General features: G+C 38.3%; 1 protein-coding gene across 2 annotated transcripts in view; it reads right to left on the bottom strand.

Moving 5' to 3' along the window:
* Positions 1 to 23,392, bottom strand: part of GADL1 (glutamate decarboxylase like 1) — an 85,290-nt gene that overhangs the window by 38,539 nt on the left and 23,359 nt on the right. For both annotated transcript variants that reach the window (XM_083826864.1, XM_083826863.1), the window contains exons 7-13: positions 22,206 to 22,285; positions 22,038 to 22,092; positions 18,550 to 18,666; positions 12,734 to 12,798; positions 12,405 to 12,486; positions 5,613 to 5,812; positions 1,303 to 1,354 (exon numbers count right to left, since the gene is read on the bottom strand). In XM_083826864.1, the coding sequence (XP_083682990.1) occupies positions 1,303 to 1,354; positions 5,613 to 5,812; positions 12,405 to 12,486; positions 12,734 to 12,798; positions 18,550 to 18,666; positions 22,038 to 22,092; positions 22,206 to 22,285 (651 nt within the window). The remainder of the gene's footprint in view (positions 1 to 1,302; positions 1,355 to 5,612; positions 5,813 to 12,404; positions 12,487 to 12,733; positions 12,799 to 18,549; positions 18,667 to 22,037; positions 22,093 to 22,205; positions 22,286 to 23,392) is intronic.

The raw sequence follows: 23,392 nt of genomic DNA, 5'->3' as shown, positions 1-23,392 counted from the left end.
TCTCACAGCTCTCATCCAAGCAGGTAAGCAATTATACCACAGAGTTCAAGACGACACACGCACAAGTGGCATTTCTAGGCTGTAGAGTAGTTCTCATTACAGGACTTTCACTGCATGTATCTGAGGATCATCTTCCAAGCTTCTTGTCCGAAGTCCAACTTCCTTTCATAAAGGACTCATTTAACGGGGCCTAGCTGCCTACCAGCAGTCTTTCTTTAAATTCTCACTGCTTGTCCTCCTGTGCTCCTGAAATATTTTTTTTAACCCTTGCTCAACATCCTTCTCATAGCTCATACTATAGCGCTCCTTCCAATCCTATTCTCAGTCCAAGTGCCCTTTTCCTGCAGGAACCAAACAACAGTCTCTGCTCTCACCAACATCTTTCACACCTACGGTGGATCTACACTCTATGCTAAGCTCTACACGATAGAGAAGGGTTATCTTTTTAATGAACTTGCCACTTTAGGAAGCCCATCATATGCTGCTACCCAGCACTCTTCATGTAAAGTTTCCCAGTACCCACTTTCAAATTAGCAGGTTTCAAAGGTAAACAGAAAAGTTTTACAAGTGGTATAAAAGAGTTTTTAAATTTCATATTAATTCCAGCCTAACCTGGTATGCTTATTGGATCAATAAATGTAAACCAAATCTGCATCATTACATTTGTTGTTCTCCATGTGCTCTCTTCCCCCCTGTGGTACTCACCCAGCTATCTTTCACACACTTACACGTTCTAAAAACGACAGATCTTTTCAATGCCTCCCGAGATATTAACCTCACTTACCAAAGATTGCTGGGGATAGGAGCAAAAATTGAGATCTTTAGCCCTGCTCACACTCTCCTAAGCAAGACCATCATAAGAGAATAAGCTGACAGGTTTAGCAAAGATGGATGAAAACCACAACTTTTTGGTAGTTTTTAGGAAGATGGATATAGAAATAGAATTAAGGAAAAAACATGGACTTGAATGATGAAAAGTTCGTTTTAGGATCAAGGTATTCTGATTCTTCTTTCAGCACTCAGTCTTATCTGTAAGTCTGGCAGGCACTGCCTTTTTGCAATCAGACTCTTCTCTTTCACAGGAAAATGCTCCATTTATACACCCTAAGGCAATACAGGCCCAGAAGCTATGAAAATGGGTAGACTGGTGGTAGGGAATACAGAACATACTATGTGTTCAAGCACATCTGTGCATCACAACTTATTAAGTTATACACTTCAAATACAAAATGGCATTTGGCTAAAAAGAAAAAAGCCAAACAACAGAAAGAAAAAAAAAAGTTAAATTCCATTTTCACTTACCTCCAGAAGAAGCTGAAATCCCTCTCTTTTCTTAATTTCCTCCACTAGATATCTGTAATTAAAAACACAGGGTTTTATAACATTGAACAATACAATACTTAGAAGCAACAACAAAATAGGCCTTGAACACTTAAACATTTTTTTTTTAATATTTTATTTCCCCACCCCACTTGAAGAAACCACACAGTTAAACCTCATTTCCACCTGTTGTGAAAATACAGTAGCTATCAGCTCCTGGAAACAAATGAAGGCTACAGCCAGCCAAGGAGTACTGAGAAGAAGCCAAATTCTGTCCTCAGGCACAGATTTTCAGTGGAGCCACATGGCACAAATTGATCCTATTTACATCAGGCTGTGAACTTTCCTGATGCAAATTTCTATTGATGTTGTTCTCTACAAATTAATGCCTCAATCTCTTTTCCTCAAGTTCTGATGCTGTGCTGCCATCTTATTTCATGGTCACCCTGACATTTCTTACACTATTACCATTGTCACCAGGATCCTACAATTTGGCCCAGAACTTAAGTTTCCACGTACTTCAAAAGACCATCAGTTTTCCTGCTACTGTCCTTGTCCCATATTTTACAAAACAGTGCACATTTCCCTTCAGTGAACCTCTGCTGATGCACAATAATCCCTGGGCATCCTATGCTAACAATGCACTAAAATAAATATTTCTTTTATCATTCACCTGTCAATATGGAGAAGAAAAAAAAAAAAAAAGCCTTCAATAGGAAGATGGATTTGAATCCAAACTTTGGATCCAAACAGCACCAATTTATATAAATTATTTAAAACATGACCTCAACTTTGCCACTAGCAGATGTCACTCCAGAATTTTGAAGCAAAGAGGACAGTCTTTCATAGCTATGGCTCTTCTCATTACTTGCCCTCTCAAAGCCTGCCCAATGAAAACTCCAAAGAAATTACCTCAAACTCATACAGCATTCCCATGTCAACAGAATTTTAGTCTTCTACACAAAGGTATTGCTGTCTAACAGTAATAAAACAGAGGCAGTTAAACTACAGATTTTGTATAAATATGCTCTTTTGTTTCATTAATTTAGCACTTTCCTGCCTGCAGCTGCCTTATTGGTCATCACACAAATAATTCTTTTATTCACTCCTAGAGGAAGAAATATACTGTTAGAATAACCCCCCTTGGTCCTATTCATATGCCTGAAATCTGCCTTCACAGGGACACCACTAGCACAGCTGTATCCACAAAGCCTGAGATTCAGCAGACATGCTGCAGAAACTGGTTGGCTAGGGAGGCAGTAAACAATACCCTAGATGGTCTAATTTTTTCAAAACAGAGCATGGGGAGTTGCCATGTTGTTTATCATTAACAAGTATTGTGCATGTGACTCATTACCTCTTAGCACACGTCCCCATAAAATGATTGCTGTGATGAAGTGCCAGTTCCCAACAGCACAGCTCTATGAGTTGCACCAAACTGCGCACTGCTGAGGTGTTCCTCTTTACTGCAATAAGTCAAGGATCTGGATCTTGTCTGCCATGACCATTTAAATCCTACTGTGTGTTGTTGTTTGTTACCTGGCTGTTAATTCCCAGGCTACTGTTTAGGTTGAAAGCAAGGCATACTGAAAGGCATGCAGGAGGATAGATGTAACTGGGGAGGGAACCTGTTTCTATAGGTGAATTTAAGCAAAAACAAGTTCAGTGCTTCCATTCTGTTGATTAGGAGATTCTTGTCTGTGTCATAAAACTAACATCTATCATAATCAGCAGGCCATTCACAAAACAGTGGCCCTCAAGCCATTTTTTAATTAAACCCTGAAGAAAAAAAAAAAAGAAAAAAGAAAAGAAAAAAAAACTCTTTGAAGGGATCTAAGTATGAACACTTATTTTTTTTGAGGTCTTAAAGTGTGTTAGAGCTAATTTTCATTTCATAATAGCCTGCTCTCTTACCACAAGCACCTTTTTTCTTATACCACTGTCTGACATAGGATATCTGATGCTGGTCAAGCTCACAACACCGTTAATCATGTTCCTAACTACACTGCCAATGGTCTAAGAAGGCAGCCATTAGAAAAATCCATCACCCATGATTTATCTTGCCAGGACCATTTGATGGCAGTGGAGTAATTTACTCTGTGCATCTTCCCACAGTTGACAGAGGAGTTTTATTATCATGTCACGTTTGCAGAATGTCAGAAGGGCTCGAGTCTTAGTGAGGACTGGAGCGCACAGAGAAGTGCTATTTGCTACGATTAAGCCTTGCAGAAAGTGAGGGGTGGGGAACTGCAGCAAACGTGGATGTATGTCTGTTAAAAGTAGGTGTTGTCAACAGAGCGATCAGGCATAAAAACTGCAAAGATACTGAAGCATAAAGTGAAGAGGTGGATAATTATATCTAATATATTAGGGCTATCTACCATGTCGAAAACATGATTCACCTCTAAACCAAGAAGAAATTGATGGAATAGCCAATAAGCAAAGTTTGATGCAACAGAAATGCATGACTGCAATTACCCTAAAGCCTTTGCAGCTCTGCCTATCCATGGAAAAAAATCTTGCTCTCAAATTGTATAGCCAAATCACCAGTTCCAGAATTAACCCAGGTCTGTGCTCAGGAACACTGAAATACTATCTTCACAACATCAAAGGAAAACCTACTGTAACAAAAGAGGGGAAAGGCTGCACAGCTGTTGAGTAGTTAAGAGACCTGGCATAGTGCCCAGTAAACCTGATGTCTCAGCTGCAAAGTGCCCATGTCCACACAAATTCAAGATAGCAATGCAGCTACTGTAAAGAATACACTTCATCAGATAATGACACAGAATTAATCTTCTTCTTCAAACAAGGAAAAAAAAAACGGTCAGTCCTGAGAAACAAATTCAGCTTAGAAGCTGAATCCTAACATTCAAAGAAAATATCGATCCCAGAAAGGTCATTAATCACTACGTTCAGTTAGATGACCTTGGCCAGTGACCTTGATAAGGCTGAATTCTCCTACTGATAGTGGAATGAATTACATAGTCTGTACAGACACAGACCAGTAAAATGCTCAGGAACAAAAACAAGGTGCAATCTAACCAGAAGATTTTAAGAACACATAATCTGTCGAATAATGAGTGGCTTTGAAGAAATAGAGAATAAGGCCAGAGCTCATTTGGGATTTTCTGGGTTTGCTTCTTTCTTTTTTTTTTTTTCCATTTTTAATCCACTCTGGTTTTATGTCATAGATGTTTCAACTTTTTCTTTAAAGTGACTTTGTTAAAGTGAGACCATTCCTTTAATTTTCAGTAAACATTCAGTTCTTTCAAACTTGGTAGTTCATATCAAAAATATAATGCCAATATGATACGGGTGACTGTTTTTAAATATTATTGATTTGCATTATAGTAGTGTGCAGCTAGCCCAGGAATGAGTGAAGATGTCAATGCAGTTTTATCTTGAATAAATTCTGAACAACCGTGATACTTCAATTGAATTGTTTCTAATGGGACATTATCTTATTTCAAGATCATCTTTTCTATTAGAAAACAAAACTTGTGTATGGAAGTTTATTTCCAGAAACTGAGACATCATCATCACTTTAGAAACACCTTCTAGCAAGAATTTTCTGGAATTCACTTGTGAAACCATGTGCTGCAAGACCAAAAAGACAGTAAAAATTGAAAAAGGAGAAAAAACACCAGAAAAAAGACATGCTTCAGTCCCTAACGAAACATACTATAAGCATTAAGAATTTCAGCAAACCTGTGAAGAAAAAATATACATACATTACCTCCGAGCAACCTGCCTTTATCTTCTTATAGCTCTACTACACCCTAACATTAACAGAGTGTCCTTGTATGAGTTTCCCCACAACAATGCCTTTCTGCGTTTTCTCAGTCATGAGGAATGAAGTGGACACAAGAATGGAAAATTCACTTCTTGCTAGACACAGCTCAGAACCTGGCACATGGTGCCTGTTTTACATTAATACCAGAACATACATTTAAGAGTTAGAAGAGGGAGGGGATGCTGGTAGATGCTGTCCTACATATGGTTCAGATAACATGAGTGTTAAACAAACTATATCAATAGTTGAATTCAGACTTTTTTTTTAACCGACATCTATGCTTATTGCTACAAGTAGTAATTACTATTAAATATTGCAGCAAATTTAATAACACTAGTTATTATTGCTATTGCTAATAGTTTTTGTCTTGTTTTATACAGAAAGAAAAGGGGGGAAAAAGTAACAGTTTGGTCTGTTCCAAGATAAAAGTGTGAGCACTGTCAACTTTTCAGACAGTCAATGACACAGACTAGACATCTTCAAAATTGTGAGGAGGTACCTAGCCAAAGCCAGTGCCCTGTTCACTCTCTCCTCGAGGCCTGTGGTTCCCAGTGCCTTCCACATCAGCCAGAATTTGAATGCATCCGGACGCCTGCTGCACTGAATGGACTTGTCACCAGTGTCATAGCTGACATCGTAGAACTTGTCCTGCTGGAACAGGTACGCAGCCTTGGCAGAGTAACACTTCTTCAGGAGGCCCTATCAGAAACACAACAGAAGCTTAGATCGCTGATAGCCATTATTAAACCTTTTTATCTTCAGAAGCCAAAGCCTTTTTTCCTGTCTGTACCAACCATTTAGTAAAAGAGAACTGGATGTGCAGGACACCATTCACAGCTTACAGTGTTGTTTGAGAACCCTAGAAGAACCCAGTAAAGTCAGCACTGACCATGCAGAATTTTTTTTTTATTTTCTGATGATTTACTTCATAGTGTCACTGAAGAGCTGCAGGTTGAAGAGCAATTCTGCCTCAAATCTCAAGAAACTATGTGAGTGGTTACTACAGGACCATGTGAGTGGTTACTAAGGAGGAGAAGGGGAAGCCTGTGTTCACTGCTACAGTCTGTAGGTTGGAAGAACAGCCTGTGAAGTTCCCAGGAAGTTCACAAACACCTCAGTCTATTTCTTCTTTCCTCTGACAAAAGACTTCACACATGGCACAGTTAGTTGTGGGTAAAGAATATTTCAGCCCAAAAACCCAAGTGTTTTGCTTTTACCAGTAGAGAGCTTCTGAAGATTTAGCATGTGTTATCTGACTGTTTTAGTGGAAACACCACTAACAGGTTGACATAACCCCATGTTTTGTCTCCATTCACAGTTCTGACAATTTTAACATTTGAAAACAAACCTCAGAAAAATACTTTAGTGCACCCTAACTATGATTTTTTAATGAAATTATTTTTATTCAGCAATCTCCAGCCTCCAACTTCTAAGAGATTGTCTGGGCAGAAATGACCAGGAGAAAACAGAAAAAAATCAATGAGTACAGTGGCATGTTCCAGCAAAGAACAAAGCTGGGAAATAGAAAGCAGAGAGGCTGTTAAAGGTTTAAAGGTGCAGTGGAGGAAAAGAGACACAGGACTGGACATTGGCTGAAGAATAAGAAGTAGAGAGAAGGGCAAGCAGAAAGGAAGTTATGAGAGCAGAGATGAGGGTGGTCCTTCAAGGGGCCCAGGAGACAGGACAGGTTGTGGATTTGTCAGGGATATTAAAAGAGGGTGAGAAAAGAAAATCTGTAAGGCAATACTAGAATAGAAATTCAGATGAGTTTCAAAACATGGCTACAGCATCTGATTCAGATCTGCAAATATATATTTAAGTGACAATTGAACCAGAAGTCTTCCATACAGCAAAGACCAAGGAACAGAAGCACACAACATGGTGAAAGATGCTAAACTACTCTAGCAAATAACAATTTATTTCTTCAGTTTAGACCCAACCGAACATGTTTTTCACGTCAGCCATTTTTCTGCATCTGCTGCAACTTTGACCTTGAAATGGCAGACAGGATCTGACATCTCTCTTAGTGAAAGTATGATATTCCTGCAACAGAGGTACAGTTTTTAATCGATGTTATAGTACGCTGCTGGTAACTTTAGAACTGGCAGTAAAAGAGAGAAAAAGACTTCAAGACAAGTAATCCAAAGAACACATGAAAATGAGAAACAGTCCACTGGCATGCACAGGATAAAGTTTTCCTCTCTCCTAACCTTTTCAATTCCCTCTGTCAATATTTTAAAAAAGAAAATGAAAAAAAAAATGGAAAGAAAAGATACCATGAACACCTATTTGTAAAGCACAAAAGGAGAAAAACAACCTTAAAGAAAGCTTCTCCACTACTTCTGCAGGGATTTGTCAATCCTATTGTAATACCCCTGGTTTGCAAAAAGGACAGCAAATTCAGTATGAACTCTCTAGCCCCAGGACCAGCACATTCAGCCTTGTGAGAGGACAGTTTGTGTGACAGCTTGGGAAAAAAGGAACAGTGGCTGCTCAGAATTATAATGTGCTGCTGCAGCTCACTGTAGCATTAGCTGGAAAGACAGGGCTGGGCCTAGTATTTTTGCAGCACCTCAGATTCTCACAACATTTTCTAGCTTTTTCAGAGGAAAAAAAAAAAAAGGCAAAAAGATGACACTGGAAACTGAAGAAAAGTCAAGCACTGACACATCCATCCTTCACTGCTTTTGTACAGCTTTGTGTTCTCTGGCTAACCAGTCGCCCAACAGGAGAGGGAATCTATTTGTCAAGACATTGTGCCATGCTTATTTAGATCTCTGTACCTCAATCTTTAAATGAAAAAATAAAATTTAAAATTAAAGAAAAAAAAAGAGAGAAAGAAAAGAAAGCAAACAAAAAAGAAAGCAACACCCCCAAATTGAAGTTAATTGCTCTGTTTATCACTGACTTTAAAGTTTTGCATCATGTTTCTGCAGTGAGTTTATAGCAGGGCCAGTCAACGTGGGATTATCTTCTGCATTATCAGAATGTGATACAGCTGCATGGTAGTGGACACCACAGGATATTAGTTCCTCCAATGTCTGTCATCTGAGAAATAACTTTTGTTTGTCACAAGAAATCTTAACTCAGTATTATTACAGAAAGAGTCAGACAAATGTTCTAGAGTGAAACCCAGCAAGAACAAATAGTTCAATATCTGAGTGAATTCAAATTCCTGAGAAGATCTTTCATCTGAAAAACAAACAAACAAAAGCACAAGTACTTTCCTACTCTCCTGGTGCATCCAAAGCTGACAAAATATGCTGCTTTGATGATCCTTTTCCATCTGTTCATCTTACCAATAACGCAACATGCTCAAGAAATCCTGTTGAAGATATTGCCTACTGTCAATCTCCAGAGGCAAGTACAGCAATGTCCCCCAGCACATCACTAGAGCAAACAGGAGAAGAAATGAAAATCATGTGTTGCGCAAGGGAAAGGAAATATTCCAGAACAGTGCAAAAAGCAAGGTGGAGAACAAAGGGGGGAAGGAAAAGGGAAAAGTTGCAGGATAGGCTGTGGAGCTGAGGAAAACAAGAAGAAAAAATCCAAGATAAATTTTCTGCTCAAGAAAGCAATTACTCCTTGATCTCTAGTGTCTTGAAAGTAATAGACTCAAACAAGCTGAGAACATAAGATGTCATCTCAGTTTTCCCAGTGAAATGAAGTAGAAAAAAAATGAAAGAAAAATATGCTTTCTAACTCAATATTATTAGTCCCAAGATGATCCTGATGACTGTCCACACAGTAACTGAACTGCTCCAGCAACTCAGAAAAATTGCAAACATTTCATTAGAACTGTCTCATTTGCAAATTTGTGATTCTTCCTTTGGTATCTTTTATCTGTTTCCGTCCTTTGATCAGAAGCTAACGGTAATGCTCTGCCTTATATTGAGGCTGTTAAAGTTTCAGAAAATGGAAATACATATTTTCATAAAGGCCCTGGTCCACTATGAAGTTTCAAACAACTTTTGGTTTTGATTAAGTCTACAGATAGTTGTTATGTGTAATAATTAATGGCAAATAAATGAATAATTATTGATACTAAAACAAATATAGACAAGCTGCAGTTTCTTGCAGTGCATAATTCAAAACACCTTTTTTCTCATTGAACAGACTTATCTACAGCAAGTCTTCTGATCTCCTTCCATTTCCATTACTAAGTGAATTTGAATTTTGTTAACAAAACATGAACAGCTTTTTCCTCCCAAGACAAACGACTTCTTGATTTGTTTCATCTGAAGCAAAAAGGATGATCTTTTGAATGGCATACTTGAAAATTCTCAAAAGCAGTGTATTACAAAAGGCCATCCCCATAATTCATTTCAAGAGGTGAGAAGGAGCTCTCAGTAGTACTAACCCCAAATAGAAAGCAAGTTTGTTTCCTGCAGCTGCTCTGGAAAGAAATTAGTGAAGTAGATATCTTTGTGACACTGCTAATGATGAGGAAGAGATTACACTGTAGGTATGTTTACAGTGATCAATCAATAATGCTCTGTGCTAAACTAGGAATTAATTAGCTACATTCTTTTAGATTTTATTTTTAACTTTATTAGTTAAAATTCTGTTGGTTTCCTAGAACAGATTTCTAATTACCTAACCTAGCGCTGCACTTAAAGATCTGAAGAATCATAGAACTTTCGCATGTGATAAATATTAGTTCCCCATGTATATGGTGACAGTAATCATGTTTACACAGATTACAGAAGGGACAAATTGGAACAGGTCTGTGGTTTTAAGAGAAAATGTACACCCTGAAACTGATTCATAGCATTTTAAGAACATTCAAGAACAAACTTACTTACTAAAAACTTCACTTACTAAAGTTTTGAGAGTATCAGTCCCTCTAGCTGTGTGTTTAAACTGTCATTGCAATTCACATCAGAGCAATATAGGTATGTTCTGAGTAAGTCTCTCATCACAAAAGTGATGAAAGTTACTCAGTGCATGGCAGTGAATAAGGGATAGCTGTGCATTTCTTGAGTGATTTAAGCACTGAAAAGCTATTGTCATTGATCTGAGCTTTTTCAGAGGATTAACCAATCTCTCTTTCCCTTTTGTGAAAACATTTCTCCCTTCTAATCAAGTCAAACACATATTTCTCTCTTCTGTCTCTACCTTCTTCGGAAACCATTCCGATTTAGTTTCATCAAGGCGAGAAGATTGTCTTTTATCAGCATTTCCCTGCAGTTTAAATATTTTCCTATACAGATTTGAAAAATAATAGATAAATACACCGTTTCATTCTAAAAATGTAGCTGCAATGTCTTAAGACTATTGGCAATGCCAAACCAAATGGCTTCACCCTGCAGAGGGACCTGGATAGGTTGGATCAATGGGCAGAGGCCAATGGGATGAGGTTCAACATGGCTAAGTGCCTGGTCCTGCACTTTGGTCACAGCAACCCCATGCAGCAATACAAGCTTGGGGCAGTGACTGGAAAGCTGTGTAGAGGAGAAGGATCTGGGGATCAAAGTAAAGCAAGGCTCTCCCAGTAAAGTGTCATAAATATTTATTTGATTTTTTTTTTCCTTAAAGACTTATATTCTACCTTTTTCAAAAAGCTAAAGAAAGTACCCAAGTTTGGACATGTTTCTGTTTGCATAAGGTCTGCACTGACACAATCACAAAATGTGTAACTGCCAGTTTTCTAGGAACTAAACCCTGACTAAAACACCCTCTCCTCCCCATGCAGAAAAGTGTTCTATTTTCTAGAACATGTCTCACTGTACAACTGGATCTGGTTGTATGAGAGGTGAAAACACAAAAATATTACTGATCAACTTCCTAGAATTGTTCTCTACAAGTATTTCTGGCACAACATTGCATAGCTGTGATCTGGAAGTGGAATAGGATTGCTCTACCAGCCATCACTCTCCATGGAAGGAGCGAGAGCCCTGAAGTTGGAACAGTGTTTGTAAAGTGACTCTAAATGCCAAGGCAGCTAGAATATTTCATTCCTCTCTGTTTCTTTCCTATCTCTTCCGGAGCAGTTTCCAGTATGCAGCAAAAGTAGTCTAATCATTACCTGAGGCTACATCTACGTACTGGGCCCAATTAGTTACAAACACAGCACTGAATTCTTCCCAAGCCTGCAATTTAGAGACTACATTAACCTTAGTCAATAACTTAATTCTGCTTGTTTTTCATCCTGGAATAAAGGTAAAATGATGGACAGGTAGTTCTGGAATCTGTAATCCTCTTTAATCCCACAGACTCTAGTCTAAGGAAACGAGGAAGCACACTTCTCCTTGCTACCCTGCCACATCTCACCCATGATTTGGAGTGATCTGCTCCAAGGGAGCACTGATTAGCATCTATGCTCTTCAGTCCTCATTAGTTCTTACTACCAGGAGTTAGTAACCAGCTACACGGACAGCTAACCACTAGCAGCTGAATGGAATCCATCAGCTGTTTTGACAGAGACTTATAAAAGTGATTTACAATCCATGGCCACAAAACAGTGATGCAAACCTCAGGGACTCCATATCCTCACAATGTTCAGTCATTGATGAACTAAGATAAAACTCACCCTGACGCTAGATAATGGACATCAGCTTTTGCAGGGCTGAGTCTGCAATGGTGCTTTAAATAATTAACCTCTTACTAGATCCTTTATTAAGATAGAAGAATTCCATAAAGATATAAACAGGGACTTCAATCACAATGCAGACTCAAGCCTCTTTTGTGCCACTTGACATCAGAGCTTTGTTGTTTGCTTGCTAGATTTTTTCACTACCCATGTTTTTTGGAAAGTCCCAATCATCCCAGTAATGAGGAAAAAATTAGTACAGTGAGGAAAGAAGGCTCAGCATCTTTGGCTGCATGCACTTCAACTCCTTTCTCACCTTGGTACACCCATGCAAGGTGATGTAAAAAGTAGCTCTGCCTACATGGCATTCTTTAAACAGAGATGCAGTGCTGCTGCAGTCCCAGTGGATGGCAGCTATTCTGGGGACTTGGATGATCTTAGTGTATAAACTGCTAGAGACCCAGGTGACAAAATACTCAACTCTGAATGTAAATCATATACAGAAGCAAACTAGGAAGGGTACCAGCTGCAGACTTTGACCAATGATGTGTATAGTGACTTGGATCAGTTTGGCCCTACTCTTAGTCATCCTTTACTAATTTCTTGGTGAAATTCAAAACAGTGTCATACAGCTTTTGCACCACAGTGTAGTAAAACTGACTCAGCTGTTTTCTTATCGCCACTTCCCCATTACAGCAACGACAGTCTACCGCATTAAAAAAACGAGACAGAAAAAAAAAAAAAGACAGAAGGACTTACAGAGTTGTCTTTCACCAGAAGAGCACAGCACTGGATTCCAGCCAACAGCATTTTATGGGGATTCCAAGCAACAGAATCAGCCCTACAAAATTCATAAAAGGAGAAAAGGGAGAGGGCATAGGAATTGCACCTATAATCATTGGTACGAGAGGCAAAAATGCCCAAATGCAATCCAAGCAGATAAATCAGTTTTTCCAATTTTTCCACATACCCATTAGATTAGCAATCTCTCCAATTAATGACAATATGCATTCTACAAAATACAGCTCTCATGGAGGTTTGTCCATCTCAGTCCCTGTAAGTTTGCCCGTAAACTAAAACTGACTTACCTGTGGATGCCATGAAGAAGTCTGCAATGCTTCCTTGATATCAAAGCCGAGCCACCCCAAGAAGCCTATTGGAAAAATTACAAAACCAAGACAGTGTTATTTGTATAAAGTTTTTGGTGCTCTCTGATAATGCTTCAATCAATGATTACCGACACTGTTTTTATCTCATTAGAAATTTAGTTTACTACATGGTCAGTGGACTAAATTTTGCTTTTAGCATCATCTACCAAAACAAAGGTGGTTGCCTGAGACCATGCCTAAAATAGAGGAGCCAAGGGTTTGTGTCATTATGTGAACCACAAGCTACATTTTCACTTCTGTGTAAGCAATGGTATGAATTGAAGGGCTTCTGCATAACCAGGCCATAAAAGGTGGTTCCGTTCCTCCAGTCTAAATCTAAGCAATGAGAGTCAAAAGACCCACTTTGTACACATTCCTCCTCCTAACTGTTTGCTTTGTGAGAAATTCTCACAAAGGAAGAGAAAATGATAATCTCTGGCAATTACAAAGCCCAGGCTCAGATACTCCGTGGAGTTTTGATACAAAAAGTGAAGTCAGTGAGTAGGTAATAGCAGCATTTCTGTGACCAGCAATCTCACTGATGTTAAAATGGTGTAGCATTCACCACATCCATCTCAGGTCATCTAAGAGCTAGCTGTGTGGTCTAAGCATCAGTGATGCATTCTCTGTAGTAAGCAGCTCTCCACTGACATTCTTTATCAAGTATCCTCTTATCTATTTTAGATACCTGTCTCTGAGTGACACCTTCTGCAGATGTCTCTCTCCATGCACTACAAAAGGAGAGCAGACAATAAGCATAAATTACACAAGTTTGATTTCTGGTCGCCTTAAGTTAGGGAAGGTGACTCGTCTATGAATTCAGCAAGGACCAGACATCACCCACTAGCTGCAGTAAATCTTCATTTCTCAAGCAATGTTTATCCATGGGGTCAGGGTGGTGCGGCGAGAGCACACAACAAGAACAGAATACATGTCACACATTGCATTTGAGAAAATATTATTAAATATGAAAAAAGGTTTTTCAGCATTCATACAGACAGAATCTACAAAAGAAAGTTCCCTGTGAAATGAGCAAGGCTCCTCAGAGATGCAGAAGAGGCATCAGTCCAAAAACACCTGGACTCAGCATATCATAGAAAAGGTTCATATATTTTGGATTACTGAGGAAGAAATCACTGCTGTGAAGATTCCTGATCTAAGGACAGTGAGATCATGCTTGCTTGCCTTTGGGGTTTAGGTGTTCTGGTTGTTGGTTGTGGGTTTTTTTGTTGTTGTTGTTTTGGTTTGGTTTGGGGGGGGAGGGGGAAGGTGGGGGGAGTTGTTTATGTTTTTTTCTTGAAAACAAACAAAACAGCTGTGAGAGCTGATCTATGAATTTAGCATCAGTTTTTGCTTCATAGGCCATATATTAGGAAAAAAATCTGCTATTTCTGGGAGACAGGAATAGTAAAAGCTCACAATGGAAATGAACTGTTAAAAACTTGTCCTAACACTTATCATTCTCATTAATGCAGTACACAAACACCACATCATATTTTATGTTGTCATGCTCAAAACATTCGTGCTGAGAAAAAGGCTGCTGCTCAATCTACATCTGGAACCTAAGAAAGGAAATTATTTGCCTCAAATTTCACAGTAAGCCTGTGGCAGAACCATGACTTGAAACTGGATTCCCCAGCTAGCCCAAACTAGCCATGTTACTGAAGGACAATCAACTTGATCTTCCTCTTTATAGCCAGATTTTGCTCTTCTCATTCTATAATATAGTCAAAGTAGTCATTAAATTATTCCCCAATTTTTACAATTCATAAGCAATGCACTGGCAGACAATAAATCTTGTAAAAACTTGCATCCAAAGCTGTCAGTATTGGAATAATTGACATTTCACACTATTCTGAAAAAATAGGACTAGAAAGGCACTCAAGCGTTCATCTCACCTGCGTGCGACCCCCAAAGGCAGGATCAGCCATACCTATATCATTCTTGTCAAACATTTGTAGAGATTATTAACCAATGAACACACACATTTTGGGATTAATATCAAAGTGAAAGATAAGGTGCAATTGCTGCCTACACAGCACTATTGGTACTTCTGTCTGCCTTCATTTTAAAAACTATTGCTAGGTATCTTGAAGAGAGGTACAATAGGTCCAGGCATCTCTACCACCTCCCAATCTCTCCTGGAGCCACAGTACCACAAGATGAATTTGTGCTCCGTGCTTCTTTACTCAGTTCACAGACCAAGTGCTTAGAGATCCAGGGCTGGCAAAAACCAAATGTGAATGAGAAGGCACCTAAGGATACCAAGAATCGCTGGCTTTGTCTGTTTTTAAATAGCTCTAATGATGGAGGCTGCAAAACTTAGCCACCTAATTTGTGTTTAACAATAACAACCCTACAGATTGAAATGTCAGTCCTAGACAGTGTTACCCCTTGTCGTATCTGCAATGGCCATAGAAAACACATTCTTTCTTTTCTCCTTGTAGCAGCTTTTAAAGTATCTGTAGAACATTGCATATAGTCTCTTTATCTTTTCTAGTTTAAGTAACATCACTGCTTTTAATCTTTCTTCATTGGTCATAACTTCTAGATATGATTCCATTTATCTTCACTGCTCTATTCCTTTCTAAACTTTATCCTGTAGGTCCCTAACCTCCTTGATATGCAGCTTTTTATTTGGACACAGTCTGGATAAGGCAGATGAAGCACCACGCAGAAAGAATTATTTTATGTATCTTTAGTCAAAGAAGCTGTCAAGATGCTTATCCCAACTGCAAAGGCTTAAGACTGATGATCTGTGATGCACTGCAAAGCCCGCATCTTTTTCTGGGGATCTGCTATCTAGCCAACATTTCCCAGATGTTTGTGCAGCTGATTATTGGAGCTTAAACCTAGAGCACTATCTTTATTGAACTACAGCCTAGTTTTTCCACTTTTTTCTTTAAACTGTCAAGATCTCCATCTTCTAATCCTGTCCTCCCACTAATTCTTGCAGTTGTGTGTCATCTTCATGTCATCTTCAAATTTAGTCAGTGGACTTTTTTTCATCCAAGTTATTAATGAAGATACTGGGTAACTTCTAACCTAGGATAGACCTCTCCTGATTTCTACTCAAAATATTCTCCCCTTTCAGCAGTGGACCATTGATAACTGCTCTCCAAGTATGATTTTCCAGCCAGGTTTTCACTCACTGCCACTGTTGCAGCTTGGCAGGCTTTCTGATGAGAATTTCCTATGAGTTATTGGCAAGACACAGTAAAGTGAACTGCTTCTCCTCCTTGCACAAGACTAGAGAAAGAAGGTTTGATTGCCATAACCAGTGTAGGAATACTGTAATGTGCACAAAATATGGTTACTGCACCGGCTGTTGAGTGGCTTGACTGCTGAGATAGTTTCATCTTATTGGTATTGTCTTGAAGCAACTTTTTCCTTAAGTCCCTTTTCCTCTTCAGCTTTGTCTCCATGTGAGAACTTATCTGCAATTTCTGACTCCAATGAAATTTAACTTCCTGAAGCCTGCTAATTTTATGTTGATGTTCTCACATTCACCCTTCCTACAAATCATGAGCTTTATCATTTCACACTTAATGAAAAGCCTCCCTAAGGCAAACATATCAATTTTTGGTATCAGAAAATATTCTGAAATGAGATACATCAGTGTAAAACTGGAAGTAACATCACAGACTTTCATGTAATAACTGTATAAACTGTTCTTGAGATCATTTGCAGTAGATAATACTGATTCCCACCAATGTTAGTCCTAAATTACAGCTTTCCACGTTTTTAAATGATTGTTTTAATAGTACTGTTTTTTTTTTTTTTCCTCCTAAGCTACAGCAGGCCCAAAAAGTAGTACTCACTTGCTGTAATAATCATTCAGCTGGAAATCAGACCTTTCAGAGGAATGCAGATCCTCAAAGATTTCAAACACTGTTATTGCCTACAAGGCTAGAAGTAAGTAGGCATGCTCGAAGGCAAAGAAAAAAAAATCTCAAACTCTTCACTGTTTCTTATACACTATTTCTGATCTCACTGTACTTTTCCCATTATTATTCCAGTAAACCTATTTTTAATGGTGCAGTGAGATAAAAAGGTCACATTATGAATTACAGTCTGCTCATTTTACCATATCACATTTTTATATATACATATGCCTGATATCACTTACACGCAAAGGTTCCAGTCTCTTCCGCATACCCTGCTCCCATATAAATAGTCAGAAACTTTAAACGAAAATAAAACATCCATGCACTCAACTTTTGACAGTTCAACAGAGGGTGAAAGAAAAAAATGGAAAATGTACTGATAGAACTCCTAAGAACCAATCAAGGTTGAGAATTCATTGAGAGGTTCATAACATGAACCACATCTTAATAGAAAGATTAGTCTTCTAGACCAAAAACTACCCAATTTATGATTGTACATTTGTTATTCTACCAGCAATCAATTAATATCTGACAGCTACAGTCACTGTGAAAACAGAAAATTAACTTTAAGATATTCACTGACATTTTTACCCTAGCTTAACATGAGGTAAAGTTGGAAGAAGAAATGTAATTATTTACAAAACACTAGCAACTGCTTATGAAATATAGTTCAGAGCACTGCCCAGGTTCATCCCACCTAACCGAAGTTATTCAGCTGCAGGGAGTGGGTTAGGAGACTACTCATCATCCTCCTACAGTTGTTGGAGATGGCTCCAGCAGTGTCTATTCAGCAAACCTCAGATCCAACACAGACTTTAAATACACTGCAAACAGATGTACAAGACACTAGCACCTAATGTGAATGTTACACTCCTACTGAACATCTGCTGGGTCATCCTCACCAGCATAAAACCACGAGGAAGTTCTGCAGGCACTTTAAATACTAGGGCTGAATTTTGCATTTTTGCCTCCAAGAAAATGAAATTTTGAATCACACATGCAGAAACTTTATTTATTAGTGTCTGAGCCATTTTTATTTGAAACACACATCCTTGTCTATGTGATTTTTCTTTAAATACTCAACATTAAACAAACACTTTAAAAATTTAAAGCAGGTCTAAAAATCTCTATTAATGTTGCTCCAGATTCTCTCATTGTTCCATGGATTTTTGCACAGCCATTCTGGGTTTGTGGCATTATCACTATAAAGAGAATCTAGTTTTAGAAAATATGAAGAGACCTAGTTTTAGAAAAATACATTTACAGCTAACTAGTCCAGGTAATAAAAGGACTCAGTGATTATTCCAAAAAGGCTCATGAGTGGATTTTTAAAGCTAAAGCTAAAATTATAAAGAAAATAAAAGTCAAGAAAAATTTTTGAACCATTTAGGAAAACTTCAGGGGACCTACAGGAAACTAACCTGTAAATATGAAACGGAATAATTTATTGTTGGTTGAGCCAGAAGCATACCTTTATTTTAACCCCTATGAACCATGCACCACAATTCTAACATGTCCATTCTCCAATAGACTGTGGAAATAATCTGAAATTCTAGTTGTATATAATCATCCTTGAAGCACTTTTGCAGTAGCAAGAAGGAACAGGAAATTGATTTTAAAATCATTTTGAAATATAACCTGACAATGACAAGAAAGTTTTGACTGCTTGTCACAAGCAAATTATTTGCTGTTTTTCAACCCATGAAACAGAGAAAATCAGGAAGTATTTCTGCTCTCTATGCGAAAAGTATATATATATTAAAGCGCAACTTATTATTACACAGAAACATTAACAGTCAAAGAAAAATATCAATTATTAAGAAAAAAAAACAACAATGCTAACGAAAACTACACAGTATACAAACTCACGTCTACATGAAGCCAGAGGCCATGCTTTTCACAGATATCAGCAATTTCATCCAGAGGATCAAATGCTCCCAGCACTGTTGTGCCTGCAGTAGCACAGACAAGAAATGGTGCTGACCCCTGCAATAGGATTCAAAACAAAAAATTGTCATTCACACTGCTCATTTCCTCCAGTATATTTGGAGAGTTGAAGTATAACAAGGTCTTGGAAAGTAGGACAGAAATGTGACAGTCTACATTTTAGTTTCCCAGCACTGAGAGCCTCACGTAGAAGATACTGCATTTAAAAGTGCTGACTATTAAAAAAAAAAAAAAAAGGCATTTCCAGCTAACACCATCACAGAGCAGACTTCACCAGCTTCAGACTGTTTTGACAGATGCTAGTTTTGCCAAGATGAAAGCACTCTGGATATTTGACATCTCTTTGTATACTGATTTTCATTTCTCAGTCTTCCCCATTTTACTACTATATTTGCTGCCATTCTGCCAAACACAAATCAAGCTATTAGTTCAGCCAGCAGGCTACCCGTCAGGGACATGACTCACCCCTCTAGGGACTCCACCTTCATTCCCTCTACAATGCCTATGGCTCTTTGCTGAGGGAAGAGGAACCTTCAGTTAGGGAACATGATTTGCCTTGGGCAGCACTGGCATACACCACAACTGGGACAGTTATCGCTACCTGACCCAAATGCCTGGTCTACAGCCAAGTGCAATTCTGACTGTTGTCAGGTTGCAGCCTCAGACAATTACCACAAGACATCCATTTTGGCTTTAATGGCTTTGCTCATTGCATTCCCATTCAACCAATACCAGGTGTGCAACTCCAATAGCAGAGCAGGTCAAATATACCAGCTTGCACCTACCCTTGCACATGTATATGCCTGAGTGTACACATGAGCAGAAACCAAAGTAATGAAAAGAATTGGTAGGGTTTGGAGTGACTTTATGACATTGACAGTGTCAGCCCTAGCAATGACTGACCAATCTCACGTGCTGGTAAACACATGCTGAAGTTACTGTTCTGCTTGTTTCAGCATTCGGTCTGCAGCATGACAATGCCGCTACTGAAGAGGCACTAAAGTTGTTACTAAATTGAATAATCTTGGATCCCTGGATTCATTTGCAGTGAATTAAATCTCTCAACATAAGTCTCTATGCTGATGTAACATACTGTAGCTTCACTGAAATCAGACACCAGCTGAAAAATCAAACTCTACGTGCAAGTCTTTTATAGTGCTTCAGTTCAGCTGAAATCTGATCTCCTTAGCTGTCCTCTTTTTTAAGTGTTGCTACTTTTAAAATCTACTACAGAGACAGGCAGGCTTGATTCACTTCTGCATTCTGATGGTTTTATATTTCTTTAACAGTGTAGAGGACTGTTAGGATGGTGCACAATTATGATTTTTTTTTTTTTTAATTTCCTTACAAATTGCTAAAGCAGTGAAAAGTAGACTTGGAATAAATTTAAATTCATACCATACATTCAGAAAGAATTACCAGCCTGTAATTCACTGCATGGTCATTCTTACTACAAACTACAAAAAAAAAAGTCAATCAAACTTACAAACCAGCCTGAAGCTCAAGTACGAAACACTTCTGAGTGAAGCAAAGACTTATCTGCTACACTTAACAGTTTCTGTTAGTATTCTCACCATTTTTCTCCCACAGCTACATCACAATGGCAAAGCTTCCTCAGCTGCCAGAAGGTAACATGACTGAATAGGGGGACAAGTCTAGGATCTCTACAAATTCAAAAGATTATTGTTACCATTACACCTTTCTGCAAAGAAGAGAATCACGTTTTTATTCTTTTTGCCAATAAAATTAAATAGATTTTCTTGACTAGATCCTCAAAAAACAAGTCTAAGACTCTTGCCGTTCACAGTCAGTGAACATTTTGTGCTCCTATCACTAGTGAATACTATCATTCTATGGTTCTGTGATTCTACGAATGCATCCTCTGTTGTTTAAGAGTCATTAGAATAACACTGTAATTCACTGAAGTGTCCTTCTGTAAAAAGTTATAAAATAGCACTTTATCAAGGACACAGTTACTGAAGCTCAGGTGAGATGGAAAACTTCCAGGATGCCTTTAACTTCATTAAAAGGCAAGTGAAATAGTAAGTGTTTCTCAAAGGTAACACTCCTGTAAGTGGAGCATTTTAATACAGAACATTGGTTTTAAATTGCAGAGTACTGTACTGAGGCTGACTTTTTTATTGTTAACATAAATGACAGGTAATCTTTTTTAAATAACAACCAAATTTATTACACCAACAAACAAAAAATCTGTTTTTGCAGAGCACAGATCTCATTCTCCTGCTTGCTTTCTCTTGCTTCATATTTCAGTTCTTTTTTTTTTCCCGTGGATCACTCCAATGAGTGAAGTACAGATTGTCTTCCATGGATAAGTCAAAGTACAAAGAGAGGTAAGCAAGAGTTTCCTAAGTAATTAGGGACACCATATATCATTAGCTATTATACCTAACATGAAACTCCAAGGGGAGATGGTTGTTTGGCAGATGTATCTAAGGAGCGTTTTAGTGAAAGCTACTGTGACCACGCCAGTGCATAACACAACAGCACTGCCATGCCTTTTCTGTCAGCCACAATAGTTCCCAAAGTAGGACCTCATGGTAGTCAATGTCCACACTATGGACGTTGCACTAGCTGATTAGTATTCCCAGATCATGGACTAAGGGCTGAGCTCTGAATCCTACTGTTGTCATGCAAAAACTGGAAATGAGGTGACCTAATCAAGTCAAAAGAAGATGCAATGTGCCTTTTAAGTCACATTTAGTCCTCCAAGTTCTCTAAAGTAAATTGTATTGACTATAGTAAGTCCTATCTTACAGAACGTCGGAATGTACGTTAATGTTGTCCAAATACACACATCAGTACATTTCCAAACGGTGCTCTTTCACTTTCTGCTTGGCCAAGTCCCTGTGGGAAAAGAGGCAGAATGGAATCTCTACACTCTTCCTGCAGAACTAGAAAGGATGAAATTTAGCATTTTCAGCATGTGTGATAGTTTCAGAGACTAAAAGCCTTATCTTATAGCTCTTGCTTACTGCAGAGACTAAAGCAATAGCTGCTGTAATAACAGAAAAAACTACAGTTTTCATTTGCCTTTTAAGGAAAGCAGATACTGCATTCATTTCATTTGAAAAAGGATTAAAGGCAAAATAAATCCTAGGTATAGAAGAAATGTGCTAAATACTTCAGAGCAGCATTGTACTCAGGGTTTTCATTAATAGTAAACACCCTGTGGAATTTTACTCCCCAGAACAGTGTAACACCTAAGAGCCTTGGCTTGCTCCACAAGTTTGGGGCAGCTGGATTACACCTGCAAGAAAAACACTGGTACATCAACTGTCCTATTTTTAAGATTTCACTCACTCTTAGTTTTCCTTCCTTTCACTCAGACACAAGCACACAGTCTGCATGCACTCCTCCTCTCTCCTTCATGCTTTCTCTCCCCCTCTCACCTCTTTCCTGGCCCGCTGGACTTGTTTCTCCAGTTCCTCAGGTATCATCTTACCTCTAAGGGACACAGATTTAAAACTTTTTCAGTTACATTCAAATAGGTTGGTTAGTACAGCACTACTGCATTTTAAAAGACTCAGAGATCACAGCCATGGCTTTTGCTTGCTTACCTTTCATCTGTTTTGATGAAGTAAACATTCTCTGTACCAATACCCAGAAAAGAGGCTGCCTTCTTCATGGAGTAATGACACTGTAAAAGAAAGAGCACGCAAAAGAGAGTGAGTAAACAAGTAAAAAGAATGAAAAATTCCTTAGTATAGGAATCGGCGACACTGAAATTAATTTAATATCAGCATATAACAGTCATGACAATAGTATAATCTAACACAAAAAGCAAATTGACAAAGCTATGCAGCAAAAAGACATATACTTCACAATTAATGTCACACTAAAGAGCAGGAAAATAAATAATCTGTGTTTCAAATGCGAGCTTAAAAATAAAAAGCTCTATTACATACACATTTTTTTAAGCTGATTCTCCATTAGAATGAAAAATAAAAAGGTTGTAATGTCATCAGGAAAGAATTATTGTTTTAATTGAACAGAATTAAGAGTATCAATAGGTATAAAAGGCAAATGCACAAGAAGAAAGGTCCAAAGGCTATTGAACTCAACAGCCTAGAGGCAACCTATAGGTCTGAAAGTCCAAAAGCACCACTCCTTGTAAACTGTACTCTTAATTAGGATGTATACAGCAATGCCTAAAGCCTATACCACTTCATAATTCCAATTTTTCAATATATTTTCTCAGCATCAGCTGTTGGCCACTGCCAGAGACAGGATGCTATGCTAAACTGACCTTTGGTCTGATCCAGCAATTCTGTTCTCATAGACTCAAGGAGTTCAAGTCCCAGGACCTACCAACTTTTTAGAGCTGGTACAGTCAGGACTTGCAAAGCTTTCAAATTCCTATCTCTGGAAAAAGAACTGAGAATCTTGGTGTTTAGACCAAGGTTGTCCACATAAATTTGGATCTTGGAAGCCATTATGAAAGCAAGCAGAATCTACATGCAACTTGGCACATAAATCAACATGGATTTTGCAAGAAGTTCCAGTTTGGACCTATCTATGTTTCCACTAATTATTATTTCAGCAAAGAATTTTAGCTAGGTCTCATCACAGAAATGTCTGTAAATGAATGCAGATGAGTACACAAACACACAGTGCACTTCTCACTTTGCACTGAATAAAGGGCATTAGTGTATGAAGCCTGTAACGTGACAGTAAAAGACGTCCCTTCACCTGACCAAAGGATGTTAGAAATTGGTTTTTATTCAATCAGAAAGAGGTAAAATGA

Source organism: Anser anser, assembly GCF_964211835.1.
Source record: "Anser anser genome assembly, chromosome: 2".
NCBI lineage: Eukaryota > Metazoa > Chordata > Aves > Anseriformes > Anatidae > Anser > Anser anser.
This window is presented reverse-complemented; position numbering and strand designations above follow the sequence as displayed.